This window comes from Colossoma macropomum, unplaced genomic scaffold (assembly GCF_904425465.1).
Source record: "Colossoma macropomum unplaced genomic scaffold, Colossoma_macropomum, whole genome shotgun sequence".
NCBI lineage: Eukaryota > Metazoa > Chordata > Actinopteri > Characiformes > Serrasalmidae > Colossoma > Colossoma macropomum.
In genome coordinates, this window is record NW_023495209.1 from 52,501 (window position 1) to 66,765 (window position 14,265).

The 14,265-nt window shown below is 36.3% G+C and overlaps 2 protein-coding genes across 2 annotated transcripts in view; both read right to left on the reverse strand.

The window, feature by feature from the left end:
• Nucleotides 1–3,933, reverse strand: part of LOC118801175 — a 6,093-nt gene extending 2,160 nt beyond the window's left edge. Inside the window, exons 1-2 of the mRNA XM_036561351.1 lie at nucleotides 3,840–3,933; nucleotides 3,264–3,342 (exon numbers count right to left, since the gene is read on the reverse strand). Coding sequence (XP_036417244.1) covers nucleotides 3,264–3,292 — 29 coding nt within the window. The 5' untranslated portion in view covers nucleotides 3,293–3,342; nucleotides 3,840–3,933. The remainder of the gene's footprint in view (nucleotides 1–3,263; nucleotides 3,343–3,839) is intronic.
• Nucleotides 3,934–11,185: 7,252 nt separating this feature from the next.
• On the reverse strand, nucleotides 11,186–13,873 carry LOC118801177. Its single transcript, XM_036561354.1, has 3 exons — nucleotides 13,796–13,873; nucleotides 13,269–13,335; nucleotides 11,186–12,841 (listed from the first exon to the last, which is right to left on the reverse strand). Exons 2-3 carry the CDS (start codon nucleotides 13,292–13,294, stop codon nucleotides 11,305–11,307), a joined length of 1,563 nt encoding a protein of 520 aa, XP_036417247.1. The 5' UTR covers nucleotides 13,295–13,335; nucleotides 13,796–13,873; the 3' UTR covers nucleotides 11,186–11,304.
• Between the last annotated feature and the right edge of the window lie 392 nt (nucleotides 13,874–14,265).

Consider the following 14,265-nt stretch of genomic DNA (forward strand, 5'->3'; position numbering starts at 1 on the left):
TATTTCACCATCTAAAGCAAAGGCACTGGCCTGAGTGCAAGTGGCAGACACTGTGTGAGTCTGCGAGCAAAGATTATCTGAAGGCAAAACATTTCTCAAATCAACAAACCAAACCTAAGTTAGTCTTTCAGGGAACAATAGCTGGAGCATTCGCAAGTGGTACTCCATATGACAAAAAGGAAAGTGCTGGAATAAAATTACTGAAGCAGTCACATTTTGGTTAGCAAAGGACGTGATTCCAGTTCAAAGGGTGGAAAAGGAAGGCATTATACAGCTTGCAAAGAAGCTAAACCCAAGGTACAACATTCCAGGGAGGAAATACTTCTCACAAACAGGCGTGCTACAAATGTATGGTGAATGGTGTGCCATGTTAACTGCTACATTAAGATATGTTTATATTATTGCTACAAAAAGGTTTTGCGCACATCTCATCTATTCACTTTTTGTGAGTTCAGACCATGCCTTCAACATGGTAGTATGAGGGAAGACTGATTGTGGGAGGGGGAGAACTCTGAGAACTTGGGCTGGAGTTCTGGACAGCTTCTGTCTGTAGATAAAAGGCCATTTATATTACATAAATTTATAGGCCGTTAGAAGAAGGAGGGGTTTCAGGCATCTTCCTCCCTTCAAAGTTCAGCTATAACATAACTACATTTTGTGAGTTGAGACCATGCCTTCAACATGGTGGCAGTAAAAGGGAAGACTAACTGAGGGAATGAAATGAAACCGAGTGGAATCAGAAATTAGTTGAAGAGCCGTATGTACTGGAAGTGAACTGAGATGGCTGTATGAGAAGAGGGTCAAGAAATGGTGGCAGCGAGTAGGTTTGTTTACTTCACGTGGAGCTGAAACAGAGTGGAATGAGTCAGCATCATGGGCACACTGGTGCGTGGTCACGGTCCAGACAAGGGTACAGTTTGGACAAGGCTTGTGAAGGGCGAGGGCAGGAGTGGAGGAGTGCAAGCCATCAAGACGTCCAGCACTGCAGTTGCGTTGGAAGCACTGGGACTGGGCAGGGAGACCGTGCATGGCCGGGGAAATCGAGATCCTAGATCCTATTAAGGCCAGAGCAGCAGGCACAATGAAAACGTAATTCAAAAAGATGTGGACTGGACTGCATCTGCAGAAGAAGCAGGCAGTCAGCAGAGGGAAATCAGGAAAGAGACTTGAGGTCTGTGGCAGAGTGACTTGTAGCTGCACTGGCGTCTCACAACTGATTACAAACCTTTTGTCACGGGAACGGAAGGTGGGGATGTGAATTTATAGGGCATTAGATTGGAAGAAGGAGGGGTTTCAGGCATGTTCCTCCCACCAAACTTCAGTTGTAACATAACCACATTAAATGGACTCATTTTTGTCATACTGTGCATATGCACAGTGCAGCATGATGCCATGGCATATTGTGGCTAAAGATCAAATTTGTTGAACTTTTTCAGGTCTGCATGGTGCTTAGGCTATTTTTGTTGCCGTAGAATATGAAAAAATGGTATATATTTCAGGTTTTCAGTGTTAAAAACATTTGAGATGTCTGATTCCTCTGAGTTCTTCTGATGGTTTGTTTGTCATCCTGCCCCTCTCTTCCTACTGCTCATCTCCAAGAATGTGGAGGAACCGAGGAGAGGATAAGAGCAAATAGAATGGACAGAACAAGCAGAAACAGTGAAAATGAGACTGTTGATTACTTTCAAGGTCATTACATCTGATGATGACTATTGATGAACTGAGCCTATCACAACATTCGCTTTAAAGCACTGCCCTAATACTCCTGTATCCACAACTGCTATACAGAGACAGGCAATTTACATTTGTGTTTTTTAAAACAAAGTACAAAATGTAAAACACAGAGAACATATAAACACAAACAAAGAATTAAAAGTATAGTTGAATTGCTACATGTTTGTCCATCCTCTTTAGGTGTGCATGCAGTGATCACATTAAAATCTTTAAAAGACTTCTTGGGTAGCATACTCCCATGTACCCTCTGCTGGAAGTCACTTTGGTGGGTATTTTAAGTGGCTTCTCTCGTCTTCTCCAGTACGGGGACGGCCAGAAAGATGGCATCACTTAATCAGTTTCTTGGTCACAGAGAAGAGGAGGAGGATGGGTAGGAAAAAGCAGTAACTTTCTCAGTGTAGCCTGATTTGCAACCATTGCTAGACACTTTTTGACTGTTTAGCAGCATGTGGGGATTTATTTTAGCGGTCAAGATGTGCCTGGTGAGTTTTGAAAGATGCCATGACAGAGTGGAGGGTGTTACGGTTACATAAGTGGTCATGCCCTCTGGAAATGACCATGTCGCAATGATAATTATGGCTATGTACTGAAATATTCGGCCAGAGTAGTATGTCATCTGGGTATCTTTGGCGTATTTTAATATTGGTCATATACTGCATACTACTTACTATTTTTGGGTGCAATCACTACATGAGAAATATGAACACAGCCACAGAGCTGGCTTTAAGTCATGGTAGCCACAAAGCTTTGATCAGTTGAGCAAAGACAAATGGACCATGCGCAATGAAGATGTGCCTACATATTTCTGTCTACACAGAACTCTCCATGCTTCTTGCAGAAGCCATAATCCTCTTCTTTACTGAAATCAGTTATCATTTATTTTTTTTTTAGTTTCAGTTGTTTATTAGTTTAGTGTCAATAAGTTTCATCCTTTAAAATATTTTAAGTTCTCTTGTACATTTACTAGCAGCAGTTACTGTATATTTTTCCAATTTCCATTTCTAAAAAGTGTCTTACTTCAATTGTCGATTTCCCTAAATATCTAAATATTACATGAAAATTGTTGCATTTGTTTACAATGTATTATAGTCTATTAAATATTACTATATTGAATCTTTTACAGTTGCCTTTGCAACTGTAATCTTAACAAGCCCAGAGAGTTGCCTCAGTTTTAAAGTAACTAACCTTTTAAAAGAGTAGTTTGCAGAAAAAAATGTTTTTAATTAAGAAGGCTTTAACTTAGAATTTTAAATTGGAGCTTAAAATTCAATAAGGTAAATGTAGAGTGTTAACCTGATATAAGTTGACAGATATACCTTTTATAAAATGCGTCAAAAGGATGCTACAATCTAAATCAATGTCTTTGTCACTACCTAAAAGGATATTTGGGGCCTCTGTAAGTTGTTCCCATCTTCTGACCCATGTTTGTTTGCTCGTCCATATTTTTAATGTAAGATGTAGCTATAATGTGTATGACTCTATGAAATCATAGAACCATAGCATAGAACCACAGAGCAATAAAGTCTTACCCATGAGAGGAAGATTGACAATCTGCCATCACTAGTGTGTAGTTGAGAGAACCAACTCAAACTGCATTGCTTCTCAGATCTAATGAGAAAAGAGAAATATATTTTAGTTCTCACAGCAAGATAACTTTGAGGAAACAGAACCAGAATAAAACAGATGTTATGTTCTCAGGGAGATATAGCTGTGAAATATGATATTCTACTTTTTGGTAATTATATATGATGAACTGCTGCTATATAGCATGACTTCATTAGTTTTAAATTGATGGTAACAACACAGCACTTCCAGTTACAACCTTTAGTAACACAAACACGTACAATTGAAAGTAACAGGGCCATCCTTTTGTGCCCTTTTAACTCAGTCACAGAAAAAGTTGTATTTACACAAGGAATGAAATACCTCCACCCCCAGCTCATATATCAAAGCCTTGTAGTTTTAATTTGAATCACATTCAACTTAGGACGCAACCAATTCACAGTTCTACTGTATCAATAACATCAGATTAGGTGAAAAAGAAAACAGAGACTTTTGTTAAGTATAGGCTTAAACTTAAAAGCTAATCCAAGCACATTACCTACCTTCTGATATGATGATCATGCTTTTCATGCTTTTACAGTAGACAACTGGAGTGACATTCATGCTGCTTGTACTTACAACAACACCTCCACTGTGAACATCATGTGATCTACAGGAAGCCACTTCTGAAGTTTTTTACCTCAAGACAGAGACAGTTTGCAGATTTCAGTGCCAGGTTTCACACTGGTGTCACACATACACTCTCAGAAATAAAGGTACTAACTGTCACTGGGGCAGCACCCCTCTTTTCGCTGGGGTGGTACCCTCAAGGGTACATCTCAGTACCTTTAGTCAGGGAACATAATTGTACCATAATCCATTGAAATTATATTTTCTCCATCTCCAGGCTTTTATTTTATAAAACATTAGATTATGAAAAAGTGCAAATATGTGCTTTTCACCTGGGAAAAACTTCTTTACAGTTGGACCCTAAAACCACTGTTGTACATTTGAGGGTACATTTACATTGTTTGTACATCGATGAACAAAAATCTTTACTTAAAACCAGAATTTTAAACCACTTTTATTTCTAACAGTGTATAAAAATTTAGCCTTTAAATGAAATTTAGCCTTGTGTTTACACCAGCAGAGATCTGTCCTGTATATCTCCACACTGCAAAACGCTGCATTTTGAAGCTACACAGATTGCTTAAATGCCAAATAAGACTATAAGGTTGGGAGGGTTACTTTAAAGATCTGTTCTGGTACAATGTGATCTGTAACCTATTCCAAAGGAATACTTAACTCACAAAAAAAATTGTCGTAAAATGTATTTCTAATACTTGGGTACACATTCCTTTGCCTTAAAACATTGTTATTCCATAAACTGTGCAGGTACATTTTTGGTCATCAAGGTACAAACAATGTAAATGTACTCTCAATGGTAAAACAATGCTTATGGTTCAACTGTGTATGTTAAATACATTTTTCTCAGGGGAAAAGGTACATACTTGTACCTTTTCATAGCACATTTCATATTATATTATTGTTTAAAATAAAACAATATAATAAAAAGGTTGGAGACATGGCAGAGTGTGTGAAGTCAATACAACATAAAATATATAAATGCAATAGATTATGGGATAGATAGGCTATTAGTTATTTAGTTATGTTTCCTAACTAAACGTACTGAAGACGTACCCTTGAGGGTACCACCACAGTGACATTTTAGCACCTTTTTTCTGACACTGTGGTGTAATCATTACCAGACAGGACTGGCACTGTCATTAAGGCAATTGGATGCTTAACCCCTTAAATGTCCAGGGCCTGCTGGCAAGCCCAAAGTTTTATTACACACTTCTATAACCTAAGAATAGCTCAACCAGTTTGCATTTAAGTCTCTGAAGTTACGGAATAATAAGCCTTAACATGTAATAACCCTGTGATTTTAAGGGGTTTCTCAAGCAGCAAAGAAGAAATGTGTTAATTATGTATTCAAATAAGGTATGTATGGTTTGGAAAAAGGGGAACACTTCACATTAAGGGTCGCTAATTAATCATTAAATATATAATAATCAACTATTAATTTCCCATTATTTAGTTATTAGTTAACTCTTCATTAAGCATTAGCTATTACTTAGTAATTAATTAAGCACTTATCAATTAGTAATTAAGTACACTGTTAGGTCATAAGTTAGTTTGTCGTTAGTTTATGGCTTACTTATTCATTATCAGTGCACCAACTGCTGCTTATTACGTTGTTAGTTAACTAGTAAGTATTTTTATTCATATGAAGAAGTAACATGATCACTTACTAGCACTAATGTGCTAATCCCGCTAATTATCTGTTAATTAACTTTCCATCACCCCCATATATTCAGTTGCTTCACTTTTCTCACATTGGTTCTTGTTCATTAAAGATGCGTATGGTCACATCTGACCGTAAGATGAGTGCACACAATTTCACTGGCGGTTTTGTTATTCTAATTAACCAAAACTATTATCAACATAATCTGTAATTGCAAAAATAAAAACAACAGTAGAAAATTTCAATAATACTAATTTGTGTGCATGACAGTCCGGTACAAAAGTGGATGTACTTACTTTACATGCACATTGATATAAACAAGTGCTGCAACTATTTCATGTTCCATTTAAAAAAACATTACACTGTGATTTTGTTGTCATACACTGCAATAGTACAGCGTTTATTTTAAGGAATTAATTACACTAAACAATCACTCTACTATGTTAACAACACTGAGAGTATTTAGTTTTGTTTCACATATTTTATTTTTTTCCAGTTGTTTTCATTTTAATACAATTAAGTCTGGTAAGCAGGGGAGGAGTGCACTCACTGCTGGACATCAAACTCCACCCATGAGCACGGCCATTAGCTTTCATGCCAAACACTGCCGTTTTATTGGCTGGCTACTGAAACATCTGCATGAATTCGTGTGTGCTTCATGTAAATGATATGTAAATGAGGTGCTGGTAGGCTGGTTTCACGCACTGAAGCTGATTTATCATTTATACTCAAATCTCCACTTGTTTCCACATCGTACAAAATTGTTATGAATCAGACGCAGAGCAGTTCATACCTTATAAAAACGTTTTCTTTTTTATGCGACTTTGGTGATTAATGGCCATTAGATCTTTACATTTTGACCATTAATTACTTCTTAATTTCCTCTTACTTAACCAGGTTGTCACTTTACTTAGAGGGACACAAAAGCAGTAATTAATGGTTAAGTAAGAGGAATTTAAGAAGTAATTAACGGTCAAAATGTAAAGATCTAATGGCCATGGGCCCTTTTCACAAAGAGTCGCGATTACGAACTATAATGCTCAAATATTGAGCTACAACAGACATATGTTAGTTTTCGTGCACTATCATGACAAAAAGTGAGAAGAGAAAGTGAATGGAAGCACTGATTTAACTTTAAACACAGCTAAAATGCTGTGTGTGGTGAAGCCCTGCTTACTGCAGCGGCTTACATCAAGCATTGTCTCTGTAGTTGTACAACATGCCAGCGATTTCTGTAATATTTCTGTTTTCAAAAGAAATAAAAGTTCTTCTGTGCAGTATGAATTTGGCAGACGTTGTTTAGCTGTAGCTAGGTTAGCTAGCAACGCTATTAGTCATTTCTAACTGTAGCTGTGTTCCCAAAATAAGGAAGCTAGCTTTCTTTAGCTGCTGGCACCAGCCGGCTAACGTTGGGCAGGTTCTGTGACACATTTAGCAACAGGATGCAGAGACTTCTGACATAAACGCAAACCTGAACTTTTATATGTAAAGTCTATTTGACAGACATCGTTTAAATTGTTTTAGCTTACGGTAGGCTAGCAGGCTACAGTCGCTAATTAGCTAGCCTACCATTATCAGTTTGAGGAACACCAGCTTCGTATGAGTAGCAAACTTTAAAGCTAGCTGGCTGGCTATGTTAGCGATCTGTCAAACAGCATTATTCTTATAGTTTCATGGCAATTTTTGAAGCAGTTCTTCAGATAACATCCACCTTTCACTGCTCAACCAAAAACGCCACTCCTAGCTAACTTAACTTGTATATTAGCGCCGCGGTTCTGCTGTGACGTTTGAAAAAGCTGCTTTATGTTAGCCAGGCAATCTAGTTTGGTTAGCAGTAGCTTCTAGCCAGTATAGCTAGCTTAATATAAACAAGTCTATAAAATTCATACTACATATAAAAGTTCTTCTTTCTTTTGAAAACAGAAGATTACAGAAGACAAAGAGACGGCTTGATGTGAAGCAGCTGCAGCAGAACTGCAATAAAAACAACATACAGCATTTAAGCTCTGTTTACAGTTAAATCAGTGCTTCCCTCCACTTCTTATTCTCGCTGTTTGTCACAACCGTGCAGGAATACTAAAATATAGTTGTTGTAGCTCAGTGTTTGAGCGTTATAGTTCACTACTAAACATTCTGTCATCGGTTCTGCAGTAGTTAGTTAACCTATATGGAGAGGAAGTGAGTTTTACCCTGCTAATGCTTAAACCGGAAGTAATCACGAATCTTGTGAAAAGGGCCCATTAATCATCAAAGTCGCATAAAAAAAGAAAACGTTTTTATAAGGTATGAACTGCTCTGCGTCTGATTCATAACAATTTTGTACGATGTGGAAACAAGTGGAGATTTGAGTATAAATGATAAATCAGCTTCAGTGCGTGAAACCAGCCGACCAGCACCTCATTCACATATCATTTACATGAAGCACACACTAATTCATGCAGATGTTTCAGTAGCCAGCCAATAAAACGGCAGTGTTTGGCATGAAAGCTAATGGCCGTGCTCATGGGTGGAGTTTGATGTCCAGCAGTGAGTGCACTCCTCCCCTGCTGACCAGACTTAATTGTATTAAAATGAAAACAACTGGAAAAAAATAAAATATGTGAAACAAAACTAAATACTCTCAGTGTTGTTAACATAGTAGAGTGATTGTTTAGTGTAATTAATTCCCTAAAATAAACGCTGTACTATTGCAGTGTATGACAACAAAATCACAGTGTAATGTTTTTTTAAATGGAACATGAAATAGTTGCAGCACTTGTTTATATCAATGTGCATGTAAAGTAAGTACATCCACTTTTGTACCGGACTGTCATGCACACAAATTAGTATTATTGAAATTTTCTACTGTTGTTTTTATTTTTGCAATTACAGATTATGTTGATAATAGTTTTGGTTAATTAGAATAACAAAACCGCCAGTGAAATTGTGTGCACTCATCTTACGGTCAGATGTGACCATACGCATCTTTAATGAACAAGAACCAATGTGAGAAAAGTGAAGCAACTGAATATATGGGGGTGATGGAAAGTTAATTAACAGATAATTAGCGGGATTAGCACATTAGTGCTAGTAAGTGATCATGTTACTTCTTCATATGAATAAAAATACTTATTAGTTAACTAACAACGTAATAAGCAGCAGTTGGTGTACTGATAATGAATAAGTAAGCCATAAACTAACGACAAACTAACTTATGACCTAACAGTGTACTTAATTACTAATTGACAAGTGCTTAATTAATTACTAAGTAATAGCTAATGTTTAATGAAGAGTTAACTAATAACTAAATAATGGGAAATTAATAGTTGATTATTATATAATTAATGATTGATTAGCGACCCTTAATGTAAAGTGTTACCGGAAAATGAAACATTTTCTCCACTCAGCTTTACATTTTCATTAAGCTGCACTAAGCTTTTTAGACCTTTCGGTTGATTTTGCCTGATTTGCATCAGATATGGCTGTGTGCTACTGTTCTCAATCTCGATAAGTCACTTTCATCTGGAACAAAAAGCAAAATTAGTCAGTTATAAGTTAATATCATTGTCATGGTAAACACAATTTTTAGATTAGTAAGACAGTAGTAATAGTAATTCAGAAGAGCTGTTCAATAAAGCAGAATGGAGAAAGCTCACTTGACAAACAATAAACTCCCATTCAGCACACAAATTTAGCTCATAGAGACAAACCCAGTGAAGAAAATCATCATGAGCGATCATCGTGAGTGGTTTTAATGTAATCCTCCTTGTAATCCTTCTGTTTTTATAATGTATAATATCTGCTATTACGACCTTTTCTTTCTGTACCCATAACAAAATATAGTTACCTTTTTTATGTGCTCTGATTATGTAATGCTGTTAAATTCTTACCTTCATATTACTAACCAGCTCTGACTGTAAAGCAGCACTTATACCATTTAGATAAAAGCCTCCAAATGACTATGTATAGAATGTTCATTCAAAACCTTTTATGACTTATCAGCAGTGGCTTGTAGGAAATGTTTAGGTGAACTAAGCAAGTAGAATAGAATCTAACTGTTCACATTTGTAACATACAGTACTGTACAGAGACAGAAACCACCTTTTATTTGTTTAATTTCCAGTCATAATGGCCAATAAGAACAAGTTATTCATTTTTTCAGTGTCAGGGAGGGGAAAAAATCATAAAACATACAGTATTTGTCATTAAATATAACACAGGTTTACACAAATTGATTGATTGTAGGATAACCTGTATGAAGTAGAAAAAAAAGACACCAATATGAAAGAAAAAATAATACACGAAAACATTAAAATGTAAATGAAAGGTAACTATATTGCAATATGCTCTACACTTGTTACTTTGGTTACAAATACAAGCAAAAACAGCCATGAAAAATAGATGTTTGTTATCAGCTTGATAAATATGAGAGAAACTAAACATTTGAAAACGATCCAAAACTGACATATTTAAAGTACAATCATCGTAACTGAAAAAAGTTGCCATGTATAACAGAATGCTCTCCAAATATATTGAAGCACTGAAGTCCCAATTCTGTAATTGAACATTATATATGGGCATTACAAAGGATACTGAACCACAAGTCAGTGGTCACAAGTCAGAACCACCGGCCAAAACCACAAGCCAGATCCACTGGCTTATGACACTGATTTATTAACTACGCATGCATCAGAAGATGCTTGTTTAGTTTTGGGAAACCGATGTATGAGATGATCTTTGATGCTTAAGAAACTCTATAACAGGAGTTCTGAGATGCAATGTTGTGGGGAAACAGTTATGTTTCTAATGCATATTGGATTATGTTTCTGAGCAATGTTTTCCCCACGACCTCCACTGACCCCACTGACCTGCATCCATTACTACAAATTAAGCCCTATAAAGGAACCTTGTGCTAGGTTCTCCCCAGGTACAGTGATAGGAAAGTATTGAGACACTTGTGTTTATTTTTTATATCCATTAGCATATATCTGCTTTACACAAATAACATCTTTTGTTTTACATGTTAATGCTGTAAAAATAAAATAAATGGACAGGTACCTGTACCTTTTGTACTCATTCACATCAGAGCTCATATCAAACTCAATAAGGGCATTAAGTTTTTAATTTTTTCCCCCAAGAAAACCTCTGTCACACAGCCTTACAGATTCTCTCTGGGGCTTACCCGAATAAAAACCTATAAAATCTACATACAGTATTGTGTGAAAGTCAAGGACAAATTAGAGAAAAATTTAGGCGGACAATGGATGTTTCAAATACCACAATGTGCAGCCAAAAGAGCTCAACCAGTTTCTAAAAAAGGTAATTACTTGTTACTGTAAAAACCTGTAACTTACAGTAAAGACAACAAAATACTAATGTCATTAATTTGTGGTGTTTGAATACTTTTTCCTTTATCAATTTCATGTTTGAACTCATCTTAGTTTAAAGGTACAAATGAATAGGTTTTGTTTTAGTTACATCAGAGCTGGTAACATAAATAAGGGCATTAAGTTTTATCCCCCCCCACCCCACCCTTCATTTATTTAACTTCGAAACAAAATGGCAATTGAGTAAGAGCTATTAATGTTTCTACTGTTTGGAAAAAAAAACAGAACACACAAAAGTAATCATTAACATGACATACATTCTCACACACACACAACAATTCATTCACACACATGCTTGTCTGTCTTTTTTTTTTTAAACAAAAATCATCATGCATATCCCTACATTCCTTGGCTTTAAGTTGTAGTATGTTTCTTCATTTGTTCAAGCTTTTGCACTCTTTCTGTGTTTCCTGTTTCCTTCACTTTCTCTATCAGGAAGTCCAGATGTTGTAGGGTGGACTCAGATTCAGCCTTTAAAGCAATCATCTTCAGAGTGACAACGCAGTGATAACACTCTTCCACCAGCCTGATTTTCTCTCTTTCATTTTCTTTTATTTCATTCTCCAGTCTGCTTGTCAAACTCATTTTCTCTCCAGACTCTTCCTCATATTTCTTCTTCAGATCTTCATTAGTCTTCTTCACCTTCCGAGTCTTCGTCACATACATTTTCCCCTCTTTAACATGCTGAGTGTAATCACACTTTCCAGTACAGACAGTACACTTTCCCCTTGAGATGACGCTGCACCAGTAGACGTCTTTGACCCACCAGCATCCAGGATAATGACAGTTCTCCTCACACACACTGCAGCAAGTCGCCTCTTTGCCCAACTGCCACCAATCAGACTGTATAGGAACCTTTTCTTTGTAGCACTGTTCAACTTCACATTCAAAGTTATTACTGTCCTTCTTTTCTTTCTTGTGTTGCTCCAAAGCTGCTTTTGTCTGTTCAAGCTCCTTTTTTCTTAGTTCTGTCTGTTTGATTCGCTCCTTTAAGTTGTCGATGGCTGCTTTCAGTTGTTTGCGGGTTTGCAGCACATTTTCAGTCAGACTCAAGCTTACAGGTTTACTGTCAGACAGAAAAGCAAAAAAGTTCTTCATGTTTTCCTCATTTTTATGCCAGGCTGCTTTGTGGTATTCTTCATCAAATCCTGTGTCTTCATCTTCTTCATTAAAGGCTTCACAGTGAGAGTTGTCAAAGCTGAAGTACACAGGCTTTCCATCATCAGTTTTTGCATATTTGACTTTTGATTCTTTGATGGCGTTAAGGCAATTTACAGGCTTTTGTGTGGCGTGTGTGATGAGCAGAACAATGTTTCTCTCCACATCTTTACCAAATAAAGAAAGAATTACATCAAAAATGTATAGCTGTTTATCTGTGAGTCGAGTGATCTTCGATGACACCACAAGACACACTACATTAACTTCATGAACTTCATCTCTGCATAACTGATAAAGAGTTTTAGTAGTTTTTAAATCATTATATTTCTCTTCTGTGCTTCCATATCCAGGTGTGTCAATGACAGTGAGAGAGAACGGACTCTCCTCAACAAACACATCATGCACAGTCACTGCTTTTGTCTGAGAATCAGTTTGTTTTTCTTTCGTCTCTATGATCTCACACCAGATTCTGTCAGTACATTTGACACCCAGCATGTAGTTGATAATGGCGTTGATGAGAGTCGACTTCCCTGTTCCTGCTTCTCCAACCATTAATATGGTTTTATTACGTTTTCTTGTGTCTCTTTCTCCAAATGTTTCTCTCTTCAATTTTTCTTTATCAACTACAGTTCTGGTGTTCAGAATGTATCTTGTCAGGGATCCATTAATTGATTTACTGTTTCTTGTGACTTCGTCAAGTTGTTTTCTCACCAAGGTGCTTACGTCCTCATTCCTAAATCCAAAAAAAACCCAACATAGATGCATGTTTAATACATTCATATACGTATGAGTACACAGTATGTTCTTCTTTAAGGCCATATGTTCTTCATCCTTACAGATGATTATTATTATTATTTATGCATGGAAACACAAAACACTTGCAAAGGGTTTAGCTTTAAAAATAGCATTCAACAATGCAACTAGTGTTTTGAAACCAACGGTTTCCAATCATTTAAAATAATGTAAATCTTTGACAATAGACACTTTATGCCTAGAATCAAGGCTTTTTTCAAATGGATATTTTTGGTCTTTGGAAGGTGCACTCCTCTTATGATTTGTGTTGTATCAGTTAATTTTGTTTGCTTGTTCATCTTTTTTGATGTGAGATAAGGTTGAAATTATGATGTAAATGGTTTTACGACATAATAATGAAGCCTTACCCTTGAGAGGAAGGTTGATCTGCCATAACTGGTGTCTAGTTCAATCACACTGTCGTGTTTGTAAAGTCTAAGGATTAAAAAAAAAAGTTACTCTCACAAAACTCACATAATGTATTGGTGCATTAAAAGATTAAGGGAGATATTCTATTCTTTTATTTATTCTAATTTCTATTCTATTATTTAAGGGTAGCAACATACCACTTCAATTCACTTCCTTTGTAATAACACAACCTTATAAAAATGAAATAAGGTTGTTGTTTTTCCAAGAATCACTGGGTGCACTTTTGCTCAATCAGAGAATATATGATCCACTATAAATCAAATTTACATCATTTATAACAAGTCACACATAAACAAAGTTTGATCTGGATCCAAGTTGACTGCAATCAATTCATGAAATGATTGTATTATAATAGCATAATAGCATTTGCATAGAATGCAAAAATCTTCTTTAGTGAAGTAGTGAAGCATGATGTCAAGTACAGTCTCTGTATTCTTTTAAAAATAAGCGAAAATGTTTTACCAACCTTCTGATGTGATGATCTTGCTTTTCGTGCAGTTCATGCACAATAGACAACTGGATTTACATGTATGCTGCTCTCCACTGTGAACATCACGTGAGCTACAGGAAGCCACTTTTGAAGTCCTTACCTCAAGTCACAGGTTTCAACAGAGCTCAGTGCCAAGGTTTTGATTCACACCCTAGAAAAATAGAGAGACAGAGAGTTTCAGGTGTACACAGTGGTTAAAATTAAATGGTGATAGTGGTTATAAACTGTAGATGTTTTGCAATTACAGCTATAGTGCCAAAGACATCTTCTGTATTTCAAGGAATTATCCAAGAAGGTCATGAATTCTAATTGTCCTTATATGCAGTCTTGATCCTCAAGTGGCTTCCAACTCATGGATTATCTCATTTTCATTAAAGCCTCAAAGGTTGTTTGAGCGTCTGAGTTGTTCTGACCCCTACAGAATATTTTGCCATCAATGTAGACAG